The 17,333-nt window shown below is 45.6% G+C and overlaps 1 protein-coding gene across 1 annotated transcript in view; it reads left to right on the top strand.

Annotated features, from left to right (window-relative positions):
* Positions 1-11,363, top strand: part of dlg5a (discs, large homolog 5a) — a gene marked incomplete at its 5' end in the record, with an annotated part of 56,169 nt that extends 44,806 nt beyond the window's left edge. Inside the window, 12 exons of the mRNA XM_080550407.1 lie at positions 1-145; positions 568-701; positions 1,248-1,454; positions 1,629-1,812; positions 4,558-4,706; positions 5,096-5,266; positions 5,554-5,750; positions 6,758-6,901; positions 7,976-8,103; positions 8,428-8,537; positions 9,332-9,441; positions 9,579-11,363. The exon at positions 1-145 is cut by the window's left edge and continues 18 nt beyond it. Of these exons, the coding sequence (XP_080406533.1) occupies positions 1-145; positions 568-701; positions 1,248-1,454; positions 1,629-1,812; positions 4,558-4,706; positions 5,096-5,266; positions 5,554-5,750; positions 6,758-6,901; positions 7,976-8,103; positions 8,428-8,537; positions 9,332-9,441; positions 9,579-9,682 (1,783 nt within the window). The 3' untranslated portion in view covers positions 9,683-11,363. The remainder of the gene's footprint in view (positions 146-567; positions 702-1,247; positions 1,455-1,628; positions 1,813-4,557; positions 4,707-5,095; positions 5,267-5,553; positions 5,751-6,757; positions 6,902-7,975; positions 8,104-8,427; positions 8,538-9,331; positions 9,442-9,578) is intronic.
* Positions 11,364-17,333: the final 5,970 nt, after the last annotated feature.

Below are 17,333 nucleotides of genomic sequence, written 5' to 3'. Positions count from 1 at the left end.
GCGCAACGTGGTGGTGCACAAAGGGGCGGAGCCTCTGGGCATCTCCATCGTGGGTGGGGAGAACGGCGGCATCTTCGTCTCCAAGGTGACGGGGGGCAGCATCGCCCAGCAGGCCGGGCTGGAGTACGGCGACCAGCTGCTGGAGGTACTTCCTGTCTCTCCTTCGCTTCACTTCCTGCTTTGAAACTCTCCACAGAAGTCTGACGTGTGTTGGTGTTTTCCGCGGGAGGGTCGTTCTCTGTGTTTGTGGCTCAGACTAATCGTCTACCGTTTCTTTATCTCACCACCTTCTCTCTCTCTCTCTCTCTCTCTCTCTCTCTCTCACACTCTCTCTCTCTCTCACACACACTTACTCTCTCTCTCTCTCTCACACACACTCTCTCTCTCTCTCACACTCTTTCTCTCACACTCTCTCTCTCTCTCACACACTCACTCTCTCTCTCACACACTCACTCTCTCTCCCACTCTCTCTCTCACACTCTCTCTCTCACTCTCTCTCTCTCTCTCACACACACTCTCTTTCTCACTCACTCACTCTCTCTCTCTCACTCACTCTCCCCCCCCCAGTATAACGGTATTAACCTGCGCAACGCCACAGAGCAGCAGGCTCGTCTGATCATCGGGCAGCAGTATGACACCATCACCATCATGGCCCAGTACAACCCTCACATGTACCAGCTGGGCAACCACTCCCGCTCCAGGTAATCCCTGTCCTCTCACGCCGTACCCTCACAGCCCAGCTGAACCAAAAGGGTGCAGTTATCTCATTTAGTGCCATGGTGAATAAAATAGTAGGCCAACATTGCTGACATTCATTCGAGTTTTTTTGTTTTTGTTCTTCCGTCTATGTTTGTGCTGTTGTTTCTGCTTGGTGGGATATCAAGTTATAAACGTAATTGTATTTTAAAATGTTTACTTGGTTGGGTGTACCTCCTCACTCCCTTGAGCAAAAGCGAATTTCGCTGAAGTTTTTCTTGACAGTGATCGAATTGTATCAAATTGATCGAATTGGATCCAAATTTGTGAGACAACTACCGGTAGATCTTTGGCCCCAAAGGCAATGATTTCCAGCCGTTTCTCTCAATATTAGTCTAGTGGCAACTGTAGGTCCAGCAATATCCATTTTGAGAGATGTTATTTTGGAGATCTCACAGTGGTGGGATTGGAACCATCAGAAAGCCTCTCTAGACGCACCAGTCTTCCAGCAGCCTTCCATCTGACCCACGTCCGTCTGTGTCTGTCTGTAGCTCTCGACTGGAGCCGGCCAGCAGCCAGACCACCCCTCGGGGCAGCGGGGCCACCACCCCCGACAACCACTCCACCACCCCCGACAACCACTCCACCACCCCCGACAACCACTCCACCATCGACACCCTGAGTGAACAGGACGAGGGCACCTTGACCCCCTCCTCCAAACAGACCACCCCTACCACTAGCCCCCACAGCTTTATCAGGTAACACACACACACACACACACACACATATATATATATACACAAACAGACCACCCCTACCACTAGCCCCCACCTCTTTATCAGGTAACATACACACACACACGCACACACACACAGGACTTTTTTGGGGATTACGTTTGATTGGTTCCCTCCTCTCTCTCTCCCCTCCCCCAGGATGTCCTCGGAGGGCAGCAGGAAGGTGTCAGAGCCGCGGGCGGTGACGGTGTGGAGGGCCGGGGCCGAGGTGGGGGTCTCGCTCTGCGGAGGGAACCTCAGGGGGGTCTACATCGAGAGCCTGGAGGAGGACAGCCCAGCCAGGGGGGCAGACGGCCTTCTGCCTGGAGACCTTATACTTGAGGTACACACACACACACACACACATACACCCCTTTTCCACCAAGGCAGTTTGAGGGCCTGATCTCAAACCAGTTCTTTGCGTTTGAACAGCAAAACACCCGTCTCTCGGCCTACAACAAACAACTGTTTACGTCAGGGGCCGGGGGCGAGATTATCGTGACCAACCAAGATAGAAATCAGCGTATCGTTCATTTATTAGATGTGTTTAATTGCAACGTGATCAATACTTGCTCACTTGATCAATACGTACTCACTTACAAAGCCATCAACAATCTGGCCCCCTCCTACCTTGCAGACCTCGTCCCCCTCCACACCCCCTCCCGTTGCCTCAGGTTTCCCGACCAAGCCACCCTCAAGACCACCAGGACCAAGCTCCGGACCTGGGGTGATGGGGCCTTTTCAGTCACAGCCCCGTCCCTCTGGAACGCCCTCCCCAACCACATCAGACAGGCCAACACCCTCCCAACATTTAAACAGGCCCTCAAAACCCACCTCTTCAAGCTTGCCTTCACCAGTTAACCCTCTCCCCCTCCCCTTCCCATGTGTCCCCAGCACTACCTTAATTAGGCCCCTATACTTTCTTTTATTTACTTTTTGTTTCCTTTTATTATTACTACTCAATCTTTTCAGTTTATAAAGCGTCTTTGAGTGTCTAGAAAAGCGCTATACAAGTCTAATGTATTATTATTATTATTATTATTATTATTATTAATACCAGCGTAGTCGATGCTCGGCAGCTAGCTATATCAACCTAGCGAGCTAGCTTACAACAAAGACTGACATTAACTTATCTTGCGTTCAGTGTTAATCAAAAACGTGTTACCTTTTTTCTTGAACGTAATTACCGTCCAGAAGAAAAAGACATGGCTGCATCAAAAACATTGTCACATTTCTGATTAAAAAAAAAATCCAAAAAATCAACGTAAGATGTTAATGTTAGCCTTTGTTGTAAGCTAGCTCGCTAGGTGGCAAAGCGGAGACGTATATTCGTATATAGTGACGTAATGACGTGGCTCTCTAGCCCGCAAGTTGAACCAACTGCAAACTGGCACTAGCACCAGCCCAGAGCTAGAACTAGGTTCACTAGCACCAGAACTAGAACTAGGTTCACTAGCACCAGCACCAGAACTAGAACTAGGTTCACTAGAACTAGAACTAGGTTCACTAGCACCAGAACTAGAACTAGGTTCACTAGCACCAGAACTAGAACTAGAACTAGAACTAGGTTCACTAGCACCAGAACTAGAACTAGGTTCACTAGCACCAGAACTAGAACTAGTTTCACTAGCACCAGAACTAGAACTAGGTTCACTAGCACCAGAACTAGAACTAGAACTAGTTTCACTAGCACCAGAACTAGAACTAGAACTAGGTTCACTAGCACCAGAACTAGAACTAGGTTCACTAGCACCAGAGCTAGAACTAGAACTAGGTTCACTAGCACCAGAACTAGAACTAGAACTAGGTTCACTAACACCAGAACTAGAACTAGAACTAGGTTCACTAGCACTAGAACTAGAACTAGGTTCGCATTGGTGGAAAGGGGGTAACAGATACACACACTATTTCAAGTTGTCAGGGTTGACCATTTAGGATATTATGATTCAGAACACAGCCGCCACCACACTGCCAAAGCAATTGCCTTTTTCTCCTGCTTTTCATTGCTCTTCATTGATTGCTCTCTCTCCTCTCTCTCTATATCTCTCTCTCCTCTCTCTCTATATCTCTCTCTCCTCTCTCTATATATTTCTCTCTCCCCACTCTCTCTCCCCTCTCAGTCCCCCCCCCTCTCTCTCCTCTCTTTCTCCTCTCTCTTTCTCTCGCCTCTCTCGATTTTCTCTCTCCCCACTCTCTCACCTCTCAGTCCCCCTCCTCTCTCCTCTCTTTCTCCTCTCTCTCTCCTCTCTCTCCCCTCTCTCTCTCCACTCTCTCTTTCTCCTCTCTTTCTCCTCTCTCTCCTCTCTCTCTCCTCTCTCCTCTCTTTCTCCTCTCTTTCTCCTCTCTCTCTCCTCTCTTTCTCCTCTCTCTCTCCTCTCTTTCTCCTCTTTCTCCTCTCTTTCTCCTCTCTCTCTCCTCTCTCTCTCCTTTCTTTCTCTCTCTCTCTCTCCTCTCTTTCTCCTCTCTCTCTCTCCTCCCTTTCTCCTCTCTTTCTCCTCTCTCTCTCTCTCTCCACTCTCTCTTTCTCTCACCTCAATTTTCTCTCCTCACTCTCTCTCACCTCTCACTCCCCCCCCCCCCTCCCCTCTCTCTCCACTCTTTCTCTCTTTCTCTTGCCACTCTCTTTCTCCCATTGTGCATGAGCAATCAATCCAGCATCTGACAGATTCATAATAGGGCCGTTTCTGGCATGCTCCCACTTAGCTGCTCTGTCACAATGCCGCTGCCTTTCTCCAGGCGGCTGTGCAGAGCTTTGTCAACCGAGACACACGGCATTATGGGTCCCTCTCCATCTCCTCCTCCTCCTCGCCCTCATCCCAAGGCCAGGATCAATCAACACCAGGACACTTCACACAGAACACTAACGCTTGTGCTGTTTCCCCTCTGGTTGTTTTTTGCTCTCTTTATTTGTTCCTATTCATTTGGGCTTTATTGCTGTGGGATATATTGTGATTATTCTCTCTCTCTCTCCCTCTCTCTCTCTCCCTCTCCCCCTCCCCCTCTCCCTCTCTCTCTCTCTCTCCCTCCCTCTCTCTCTCTCTCTCCCTCCCTCTCTCTCCCTCCCTCCCTCCCTCTCCCTCTGTCTCAGTATAACAGTGTGAATATGAGGAGTAAGACAGCGGAGGAGGTGTACGTGGAGATGCTGAAGCCTTCGGAGACGGTCACCCTCAGGGTGCAGCACCGCCCCGACGACTTCAGCAGACTCAGAGACACTCCGGGAGACGGCTTCTATATCAGGTACACGCTGCTCTCTCACACACACACACACACACACACACTTTCTCTTTCTCTCACATAATTAACGATACAAACTTAAGGTCACACACACACACACACACATGCACGCAGACACACTTTCTCTTTCTCTCACATAATTAACGCTACAAACTTAAGGTCACACACACACACACACTTTCTCTTTCTCTCACATAATTAACCATACAAACTTACGGTCACACACACACGCACAAACACTTTCTCTTTCTCTCACATAATTAACGATACAAACTTAAGGTCACAGACACACACACACACACACACACACACACACACACAGCATGCGTGCTCCATGAAAGGCCTCTTGTGATTTCCCCCAAAGCAGTCTCCTCCTCTCCTCCTCTCTCCAGAGCACTTTATGAGAGGGTGGCGGAGGCGGAGTTGGACCTGAGCTTTAAGAAGGACGACATCCTGTACGTGGACGACACGCTGCCTCAGGGCAGCTTCGGCACCTGGATGGCCTGGCAGCTGGACGAGAACGCCCAGCAGATCCAGAGAGGACAGATCCCCAGCAAATACATGTGAGACACACACACACACACACACACAAACTGGCACACACTCCCCAACAAATACGAGTCTCTCATACACTCACACTCTAACACACACACACACACACACACACACACACACACACACACACACACACACACACACACACACACACACACATACACACACACCTTCCTTACCATTGGGAGAAACTGCCCTACATCATTTAAATGAGTCTAATACCGTGTGTGTGTGTGTGTGTGTGTGTGTGTGTGTGTGTGTGTGTGTGTGTGTGTGTGTGTGTGTGTGTGTGTAGGATGGACCAGGAGTTCTACCGCAGACACAGCGTGACGGAGCTGAAGGAGGAGGGCTCGGGGTCCAGTAAGACTCTGTCTGCGGCGGCGCGGCGCTCCTTCTTCAGGAGGAAACAGAAGCACAAGCGCAGCGGCTCCAAAGACAAGGAGCTGGTGGCCCTGGACGCCGTCAGCACCGACTCACTGCCCTTCCTGGAGGGTGAGGGACCCAACCACATCATCACTGTACTGCTAGCCTCATAGCATCATGGACCTAGCGCTAAGCCACGCCCCAAAATAGAAATGTGTGACGTTAGAATTATAAGGTTCTATCTCCATTTTTGGTCAAAATGTTGTTTTGTCCATAATCTAATCCATTAGGTGTTTATTAATGGCTGTGTGGTGTTTTTTTTTTTAAATGGTGCCATTTTTTAGTTAGTAATTCATAAAATACAAAGGTTCCATCTGATAAAACATAATGGAATGTAAAAACTTTGACGCTCAATATCTCTGAACTACCCTAAACGGAGATAGAACCTTATAATTCTAAGCTCACGAATTGTCCAATCAAGTCACTACAGGCAGAAAACTCGGACAAACAACTCAATAATATCTGATGGTGAAAAGCTTCTAGACGAAATGTTCTTGTCATCTTTAAAAAAACATGTCTAATTACTTGCTGTGGTAAATCAGAAATCAGAAATTCCCACCATTGTAAGTCATTGAATGTCAGTCAGTCACTGTCAGTGAAGCGTTGTTTGTTTGTCTGAGTTTTCAAAGGGGGCGTGGCTTAGCGATAGGTCCATTGCCTAAGACTTGCTTCACTTGTGGTCAGCCGAGCCATCTTTGTATGTAGTGTCAAAAATGCCTATGTCAAAGAGACGACGCAGATAGTGATTTTGGAATGTAACAAGCCTTCTGATAGGCTGATGTCATAGAGGCAATAATGCACAGTGAATCAGCAGCGTTAGGAGAGTAGAGTTAGGCAGATATCTCAATTTGGCCAAAATATGTCTTAGGGAATTATGCTATGAGGCTAACGATATTCAACAATTATGATAGTTACACCCACACAATAGATCAGGGGGTTCCCAACCTTTTTCAGCTCACAATGTTGACATCAAGAATTTCTAGTGCCCCCCCCAACAATTGATCGTGCGTCAGTATTGCATAACTGTTCTGTGTGTGTGTGTGTCTGTGTGTTGGGTTATGGTTGTCTGGTACCAGACTGTGTGAGCTTGGCGTACCAGCGGGTCCAGAAGGTGGAGTGCGTGTCCCCGAGGCCGGTTCTGATCCTCGGACCGCTCACGGACCCCGTCAAGGACATGCTGGTCAAAGAGTCCCCGGGGAAGTTCTGTCGATGTGTACTAGGTAAGTTCTCTACGTGACGGGTTCTGTCGCCCAACTGAGTTCTCCACACGTGACCAATCCAGCTCCAGAGTACCTAGCCACGACCACGAATGACCTGCAATGCATCACAAGATGACCACGCACGGATGATCTCAAACAGTCTTGCTGTCACACAACAGCTGGATAGATGAATCCAGACAGTGCTTGGTATCGAGTCCTGCTTCCATGAATGTGCATCAAAGGAATATTCATAGTGATGCTTATATCTTATAGTTATAGTTCTATTGAAATATTCCCCTAGGTCTCTGCTACTGTGGCCTGAGGCTTGCTTCCAGCAAGTTATTGGGAAGGTTGTCTATTGTCTGATATGACTGGGACTGCACTGCATAGACTAAAGTGTAGCCTTTGTAAGTTATACTGGGAATTTGCGCTGTGAAAATGGTCACGTTTCAGAGGAGTTGCATATCCTTAAGCATTTCATTACATGGTGTCTTGTATATTGTCAAATCTGATTTGAATGTTAATGTGATTTGTCTTATATAAGAAATTGCTTTATTAGGAATAGCCCCTTGAGATATGCTATCTCGTTTTCGAGGGGGTCCTATGCAACAACAATAACAAGACAATTAGACAACACATTTAACAAACAAACAAAAACTACAGTAACAACAGGACCGATGAACCACACAAGACGTGACAAGCAAAATGACAAAACAAAACCTCCAAATCTAAATTAGAACAAAACATAAGGAGGATACAGATGGATCTTTCAATGATTAGCAATAGAAGAATAGTAATGGTGATTACTGATGAGGACTGAAGGCTCAGCTCATCAAGGCTTCCAGGAATTCTGACATTAGATGAGAGAAGTATTTGATCAACTTCTATCATTGAGGGACCAGAAGAGAGCTCCACTAATGGACTGGTATTGTAATCTCAAAGTTGCTCTTTCATGACCGAGCTCTGAGCCTCTCCTGTTTTCTCTCTCTCTCTCTCTCTCTCTCTCTCTCTCTCTCTCTCTCTCTCTCTCTCTCTCTCTCTCTCTCTCTCTCTCTCTCTCTCTCTCTCTCTCTCTCTCTCTCTGACCTCCTCCAGAGGTGATGAAGGCTTCGCAGCAGGCCATCGAGCGCGGCGTTAAAGACTGCCTCTTCATCGACTACAAACGCAGGAGCGGCCATTTTGACGTGACCACCGTAGCCTCCATCAAGGAGATTATAGAGAAGGTAAGAGAGTCTCCCCACTGCTCTCTCAGATCTAACTCATCTCCATCAGATTTAGATCAGATCCAGGCAGAGTTTGCCTTTGATCTTTCAGACTTTGTGCTGCGTCGAGCCTGTTTGTTCGATCGTATGAACGGAAAGCAGAGATTAAAAAAAAGTATTGTTCTTATCAAGATTCTGATTCTCGATCCAGGGCTCGGCTGTTTCTAAATGGTGTTTCTCTTTTTTTTTTCTTCCTCAGTTCATTGAATGTTTCTCTGTTTGGTGGAACAGTGTGATCATGTTTACGTCGGTCAGTGTCATCTGATGTGGTCTTCTCTCCTGTAGGATTGTCACTGTTTGCTGGACATCGCCTCGCACGCCATCGAGAGGCTCCACAGCGTTCACATCTACCCCATCGTCATCTTCATCCGCTACAAAAACGCTAAGCAGATAAAGTAAGTTGAGGTTTTTTCGAGAGGTCCCTTACATATGAGTTCACATGATGTTTACAGTGACACGTCTCACACACTGGCATTGTGTGTCAGAGGCCAGTTCAGGCTCATGTCGAGGGCAAAGGTAGCTGGCCCAAGGACCTTCAAGACCCCCCCATCCTGGCATGGGGAGATCGCCTGTGTGTGTGTGTGTGTGTGTGTGTGTGTGTGTGTGTGTGTGTGTCTGTGGGTGTGTGTGTGTGTGTGTGTGTGTGTGTGTGTGCGCTGATGCAGCAAGATTGGCCAGGCTCCAGCCTTCACACTTCTCAGCCCACCATCAGCGCCTGTCAGAGCCTTCACAGGGCCCACACACACACACACACACACACACACACACACACGCTTGCGTAATCTCAAACAGCTGGAGAGGCCCTCCCACTTTTTCCTTTTTTCACAGTTTTTATGTAATATCATTTGGTGGAAGTGTTGCCTCCCTCCCTCGCTGAATCTTTCCGATGGTTATATCACTGAGTCCTAGACGACAGGATGTTGTCTCTGTTATATAACACTGTGTGTGTGTGTGTGTGTGTGTGTGTGTGTGTGTGTGTGTGTGTGTGTGTGTGCGCCAGTGTCCGCCCCCGTTCGTCCTAACATTCTTGTCGTCAATGACCACTTGAAGACGAAGGTCGTGAATGAAGAGGTTCATGCATGTAGTGTAGTGGAACCTCTTCACAGGCTCACCGTATGGTAAACCCCTTCTCCTCTCCTCCTCCTCCTTCTCTTCTCCTCCTCCTTCTCTTCTCCTCCTCCGTCAACAGGGAACTGAAAGATCCTGTGTATCTGCGGGACAAGGTCTCTCAAAAGCATTCCAAGGAGCAGTTTGAGGCTGCGCAGAAGATAGAGCAGGAGTATAGCAAATTCTTTACAGGTGGGTAAATTCTACACAGATAACACACTAAGAAACGCCAATCGGATGTGTACGCACGTGTTCTATGTGTTGATCTGACATTTAAAAAAAAAGATTCCGACCGATTTCTAACCGTTCTGTCTGCGTTGGGTTTGCAGGTATAGTCCAGGGCGGCACCCTACCCTACATTTGCACTCAGATCGTGACTATAGTTGACCAAGAACAGAGTAAAGTCCTGTGGACTCCCCTCGGCGCCCCCTAGAGGCCGGAAGCCGTCACTGCAACGCGCAATGTCGCGCCCCCTCACCTTCACTCCCGAAAACACTAAAAACCTTCCACACTTACCCACCGGTACACTGCAGTGAGCTTTACATGTAAACTAGTGATATTTCTGTTTTATTATTTTTGTTTTTTTCGTTGATTGGTATCAGAGCCCACCCTGTTATTGTGATGTATGCTGGAGAGGCGTTCGGTAGCACTGAAGTTGATGTTCAAAGTTCATTTGGTCTTCCCTATGGGTCTCTGGTGGTGTTTTTTTTGTAATGCTGCATAATAAATATCTGTTTATAGTAAATAGATGAATGGGTTATAGGTGTTAAATGTCTGCTTGACTGTGTGTCCCCTCCCCCCTCCCTCCTTGGTCACAACATGAACCCGGAACTGACCCAGGATCAGCCCGTTTCACTACAACCTGTGTACCACATGGCATCTGTGTATCCCTGTGCGTGAACACTCCCTATGCTTTATACCGCCAACGCCATGCTTTTACACCCCCATTCAGTGACTGACAACTAATGATTGAACGGTAATAATAATGCGTGTGTGCGTGTGAGAACGAGAGAAAGAGTTGTAGTGTTGTTGATGTTGTAATAACTAGTATAGCTGGATTGAATCATGGTTCTTGACGTCGGTATCGATGTTGACCACCGTGAAACGTGAAGAACAGACACCGCCCTCGCAAGTTAACGGTCTGTCGTTTGTCTATCCAAAAGTGCTCGGCTCGGCACTCAGTTGAATTGCCTTTTCCAATAGCGAAAGCAAAAGGCCGTGAAAGTCGCACACGATAAGAAGCAACCGGTGTCTGTTCTCCACTTAGGGTTTCTATGGTTACCAGGGGTGTTTTTTCGACAGTTTACGGGCCTTTCGGAAGTGCCTTTGGAGAGACGTAAATGCCCCCCAGTTCAAAAAAACCCCAGCCCTACTCCCCTTTTCCCCTGCCATGTTTGCAGATCTGAAGGAACCGGATAGGTCAAAGCAGTATGGAGGAAAGTCCTCTCAGCCCAATTGGAAGGCTGGGTGGAGACACGGCCATGTTGCTTAGACCTGTCCACCCACTTAGGCACTTAGGACTAGGGCTACAGACGGCGTACCAGGGGGCTAGATGGGCTTTCTGGACAGGGCAGTGGAGAGCGTATGACAATGGGTGTGAGTATAGGTCGTAGAGGCGGCCACACGGGTTCACTCCGCAGAATGACCTCCAGGGCTAGACAGACCACTGTGGATCTATCACACTATCTCTCTGTCTCATATTTAAAGACAATATAGAATATAACAAATATATGTACAGTATGTGTGACTGTGTGCGTGTGACTGTGTGTGAGTGTGTGTGTGTGTGTGTGTGTGTGTGTGTGTGTGTGTGTGTGTGTGTACATACCACATCACAGGCACTGTGCTACCTGTGTGGCTGAATGCCGACATCAGAAAACATATATTACATGTATATATAATAATACATATATTACATGTATTTTGGCTAGGCTACAGGCCTAGGAAAGTTCAGCAGACTAAGCCATGGCTTAGCAGCTATTAGCATATCTTAATTTTGTTTAGATTTTTACATTTTTTTGTGGTTGTCAGTTAACTTTAAATGTACCCATAACAAAAGAAAGACACTATTAAGCAAATTTGCAGGGTAAAATCTTTGTGTTTTCTTTTAAATCTGATGTCAGTGATTTTTTTTTCCTTTTCATTGTTATTTTTCTTTTTATTTTATTTTCTTCAAAAGGCACCCTAAACCCTGACCCCACGCCCTGTATCTTAATCTCGTGCCAAAATGTAGTACGTCAGTTGTCTCCTTTTTATTTCTGTTTTGCACTTGTTAATCTGTGGACCTTAAACAAATAGCTGTTCCTAGGTTTCCAGTAGACTTTATAAATAGGTACTATCATTTTGACTGTAACTAATTCATAATTCATATTTAAATGTATCATGTCAGTTCCTTACATTTCATTGATGGCGTTTTTATTCTTAACCTTGATTAGAAAAAAAAGAATGATTGTTCCTGCTTATTTGCATTCTCGTTGAAAAAGGGATTTCTTCTTGCACAGATTTTCAAAGGAAAATTGGTCCTGGAGTTTGACTATTGGGCTAAAATTAGGCATAAGTACATTTTAATGTAACAATTTTTCTGAATAGATAGTGTATGGTTTAAAATGAGAGGAATGCAATGTGACATGGTTGTATTTTTAGGAAGAAAGACTAGCTGCCAGGTACTGTTCTGATTGCGGTTTTGTTTATTAAAAATAATGATTTGTATCAAATGTTAAGAGACATTAACATGAGAATAAAAGTCATTTTCTGTATCACAAAATTGCCACATTGCTGCCTTTCTTATTTCCCTCTCTCTCTCTCCCACTCACTTTGTAATCTCTCTCTCTCTTCAAGAGTATGTTTCAGTTTCAGAGTATGTTTCAGTTTAGTCTTTGAGCTTGCTAAATTAACTCCCCATTCTTCCCTGAGGTGAAGACTCCCTCTTTTCTGCTTAATTCCAGACAGATTATATTCTGGGTTCTGAGATTACATTGATCTAGACCCCTTTTTAGGGCACCCCTAATGTTTAATTCTTCAGAGAGAGAGAAGACAGACAACATCTAGGATCACCATAGAGAGATAATACTACTACTACTAATAATAATAACTTTTATTTGTATAGCTCTTTTCCTGCAAACGTTGCAGCTCAAAGTGCTTAAATAAGACAGACAACATCTCCTAGGATCTCCATAGAGATAAGACAGACAGACATCTCGCAGGATCTCCATAGAGATAAGACAGACAGACATCTCGCAGGATCTCCATAGAGATAAGACAGACAGACATCTCCCAGGATCTCCATAGAGATAAGACAGACAGACATCTCCCAGGATCACCATAGAGATAAGACAGACAGACATCTCCCAGGATCTCCATAGAGATAAGACAGACAGACATCTCCCAGGATCTCCATAGAGATAAGACAGACAGACATCTCCCAGGATCTCCATAGAGATAAGACAGACAGACATCTCCCAGGATCTCCATAGAGATAAGACAGACAGACATCTCCCAGGATCTCCATAGAGATAAGACAGACAGACATCTCCTAGGATCACCATAGAGATAAGACAGACAGACATCACCTAAGATCGTAGAGAGATATGTGGCCTTGCCTCAGAAATGACAAAGTAGCTACATGTTCCTTAGTAAGTCGACATCCTCAACCAAGACATACTGACAGGGCCATTTCTTCCTCCACCCACATATCAGATGGATCAAACATCCCGTACTTGTTTAGTACACTCATACTAGTGCTGCTCAGCAGGAAATGAAAACATGGGATGGACTGAGAGCAATTCTGTCCTAATAGGGGGACTGAGAGCGTCATCACTATCATGATACTGATAAATTCTTTCTTTCCTTACACTAAGTTTATATTGGTTACTTTTTCATTGTGAATACAGTAAATCGTAAAACAGTGCTAGGCAGAGCAAGACCTAGCGTGATTTTTGGATTGTACCTGTCTTTAACAATGTTTTTCAGAAAACAGTCATTATTTATCGCATGTCATGTAAACATGCAGTATTCTAAACTCTCATTAGATTGTGTCTCATCTCGTCTGTTAGAGATATTATGGTTAACAACCAACATTTAAACAGGCCCTCAAAACCCACCTCTTCAAGCTCGCCTTCACCAGTTAACCCTCCCCCCCCCCCCTTCCCATGCGTCCCCAGCACTACCTTAATTAGGCCCCTATACTTTTTTATTTTATTACTACTCAATCTTTTCAGTTTGTAAAGGGTCTTTGAGTGTCTAGAAAAGCGCTATATAAGTCTAATGTATTATTATTATTATTATTAAGCAGGTTTATTTCTTTTTTGCTCACATTTTGGCACTGTTTCACACGTGCACATTTGAGCCCTGTCTTCTGCCTACTGACTAAACCTGCTATTCAGGGTCAGTGAGTCCAAAGAGATCAAGGAAACTCCTCTTGTCTCCTTCCTCTACTGTAACAGTAGATAATACTGCAATATCACAGAAATCTCTCGTGTTCTCTGCCTCTCTATGGTGTCACCCCCATTTCCCATCCAGCTAGGTGGCCCCCAGCTACGCTACATCTGATTGGTGCGTTGGGAGTCCGAAGCTTGAGGTTTACTTCCTCCTCCCAGTGCTGAAATCAAGGTCAGATGGTCCCTCTTGCCTCGCTGGGGAACGTTGCCCTCAGCCCTCTTGTCCTGCTCACTGGGGCGAGTGCACTCAATGCTCCACCCCCCTCCAGCAACACCCCCCCCCCTCCCCCCCCTCCAACCCCACCCGGCAGTTGCCTGAATCCCTGCCCCTATCGAGCCCAGAAACACAGAAAAATCTGCAAGTTTCGTCAGAGATATTAAAGATTAGAACATATCAGCCATAGAGTGTTCACCATCGAAATCATTCAACGTTCCACTGAGAAATGTGATCTGTGCCGCTGCCGTCTGGGAGAATGTGGTGCCGCATGTACAGTACATGGAGGATAGGCTCTCCTACTGTACATAGATGGCTACGGCGCTGTGTGTTCTCCGAGTCCCCTCGTGCCTGTTTTAGAAAGGGGGTAGGGGGGTAGGGTCTCCAGCCAGCCAGCCTGCCTGCCTGCCTGCCTGCCAGCCCGCCTGCCGGGGGTGTCCGTTTCCAGACAGCTGCTGACAGCTCATCTGAACTTGAGAAGACACCAGTTTAACAGAGAGGGGGGGGGGGTCGTAGTGTAGTAGTGATGTAGTAGTCAGCCCAGGCCAAGCCAAGTCATCATTTTTCTCAGTTTAAGTCAAAATCAGGCGACAGGCATGTTTTTTTCTGTGTGCCCCCCCCACTCCAAGATTAGCACCTGGCTGATCTCATGTCGAGATCTTCATCCGTCAGTGCTTTTCCTTTCCCTCGCTGGGCCCAGAGGGAGAAGCCACTCACCCAGGAGAGAACAGCTGGTCCTTCTTCTTCCTGGAGGGAGATCATCAGTCCCAGCCCACATCCTAGTGCCTGGCTGCCCATTCATAAACACCATAGGTAAAAAATACTGTTTTATTAACCATACAATCAATTGTTGCAATCAACTGAATCAACTCTTGGAATGTGCCCCTCCCCCCCCATGTAAACACATCAGAATAATGTAAATAGTGTTGCTCTAACTAATAACACTATTTTTAACAGGGTTAAATGATAACTTCACTATTCCTTGCCCATGACACTGTGAATATGGAACATTGTGAGTGAATAAGTGCTCACCAGATTAGATTATATTGCCAGCCTGTCTATTCATGAACAAGATTAATGTGGCGTGTTTGTTTGTAATCCCGTGGGGGTAATCTCAGTAACAGATGATTCAATATTGTTACTTGAATAAAGCAACGGCAATTCAGCCCTTTTCTGACAAATGCGGATAGATTATGATGGAGGGTTGAGGTGGTTTGATAGATGATCTCTTCCGGCCTACTGACATGATGTTGCAGTTCCGTACATGCCCAGCAGGAGGACATCAACCATGGATGCACCCGTTGAGAACAGAAGTGGATGCATCTCAACCTCTCGCGGCAGGTCGTATCACATCATGTCATGTTACGGTACATGTGGGAATACGGCAGTGGAGGCTCCTCCATAGAGGTGGAGGAGGCCTGGCCTCCCCAATAATTTGAGAGAAGAGAGAGAGATTTAAATTATTTATTATTTCCGTTTTGTTCATAAATCTGAATTTTTCCATGGCTAAAACCCAATATTGCAATTGTAAAGCACCTACAGGCCAGAATCCCTATCCGTTTGTATTGAGGACGCCAGGCCTCCCCAGGAAAGTGGTTTCTCATAGAAGTCAATGTAATGCAATTTTTTTCATGGCAATATGTGATTGGCCAAATCACTGAAAATGGGTGGGCAGAGGAGGCCTGGCCTCACCATGCATTGAGTCCAGGGCTGAAAGATTGACATTTTGTTCGTCCAATCACATGAAGCCATTTTCCCCTGAAAATAATAGCTCATTTGGCCAAATACTTTTGCTTAAAATGACCTCGGAAGTCGGCGAGATTCTGGCGCGATTTATACATCGAATAGGTAGACAACATTTAGGATTTATTGAACAGTTTTATTTTTTATATTAATAATTAATAATTGTATGTAGTATGTTGTGGTGAATGTTGTGAGCCTGAGCAGAAGGGACAATAGCTGCTGCAGGCGGACCAGAGATTCATGCCAATTGTTTTGTTAATTTGATGACCCATTGTGCAGGCAATAAAAGCTGCTTCATCCACCATCCTGAGAGTGTCCCAATCCCTTCAGTACCGCCAAACACAAATTAATAATTTTTAACAAAGACAGATAAGAAGAACAGGGAACATTCCATCGCGAGTGAAGCGAGCAAGCGGAAAAAAAATTGGCCTCCTCAATTCTGGAAGTCACCAGCCTCCACTGGAATACGGTACATGTGGGAAAACTAGGGTTAGGGTTAGGTGCTAGGGTACATGCTGGCATGTCTAACCCTAACCCTAACCCTACCCCTACCGCTAACCCTACCGCTAACCCTAACCCTAACCCTAACCCTAGCATCCTAGCACCTAACCCTAACCCTAGTTTTCCCACATGTACCGTATTCCCACATGTACCGTATTCCCACATGTACCGTAACATACATACCAGACGAAGATGGGTATATTTTGGTCAATGCTCCTAGAATAACTACACAGTCAGAATGATGTACTGTATGTAATCGATGAGTGTAGCGTGGCAGCAGGATTTACAATGAATTGTAGGCCTATGATAAAACAGTGTATCAAACAATAGTGTTGAACTCATTAAGCGCAAAGGGAGAATAAAGTTGTCCAAATTGTCAACATTCTAGAGTAACAAGGGTGACTATGCACCAGAAATGCATTAATAATGATGTTTCATGTTGTAGTCATCGAACTATTGTTGCTAGGTAAATAGCATACAACATTTGGCAATCCATGCGGTGAGTGTTCCAGAATTATTTGGCAGTTTGTGAGTTGACAATGATTGTCCTTTGAAACTGCATATCTCCATATATTCTCTTTCTAAAGGTTCTCACAGTGAGACAGGACTCAGGAAAGGTTTGTGTCGGTGTCAGAAGCTACCTACTACTTTCAGGTCCTACCCATTATTCATAAATGCAATATCAGTATTTTCTTTGAAATATCTTCTTAGAACTCATTTTTATAGTCTAGTCTTTAATTGATGCTGCTCGTATTCTGTTTAATGTGTTGTGTTTGACTGTTTCTACGTAGCTATATTGTTGTTTTTATTTGCATATCTGTTTTATCTATTTGCAAAGCACTCCGTGACACTATTTTTAAAAGGTGCTATACAAATAAATGTCATATTATTCTTATTGTTGTTATTATTAATGCTTCAAACAACAGGAGATATGTAATGCTGATTTACGACATCGCCATCCTTTTCCTATATTGTCACCTTCTTAAACTCTTTGACTGCCAGCCATGTTCAGAGCGGAGAGCTCCACACTGCCAGACTTTTGGGGCATTTTCGCTGAACTTTGAAGACCCACCAAATATTGACTTTTCGGACTACATAAACATTGAACATATCTACCAAAACTTTAGACTCTCTTCTTTCATCAGAAAAAGAAAGTTTGTTTCTAGCCTCTTTGAGTGTTTAGAAATCGGCCG

This window comes from Nansenia antarctica (assembly GCF_963989245.1).
Source record: "Nansenia antarctica genome assembly, chromosome: 1".
Lineage (NCBI taxonomy): Eukaryota > Metazoa > Chordata > Actinopteri > Argentiniformes > Microstomatidae > Nansenia > Nansenia antarctica.
The sequence above is the reverse complement of the archived record's forward strand: the minus strand, read 5'-3'. Positions and strand labels throughout refer to the sequence as shown.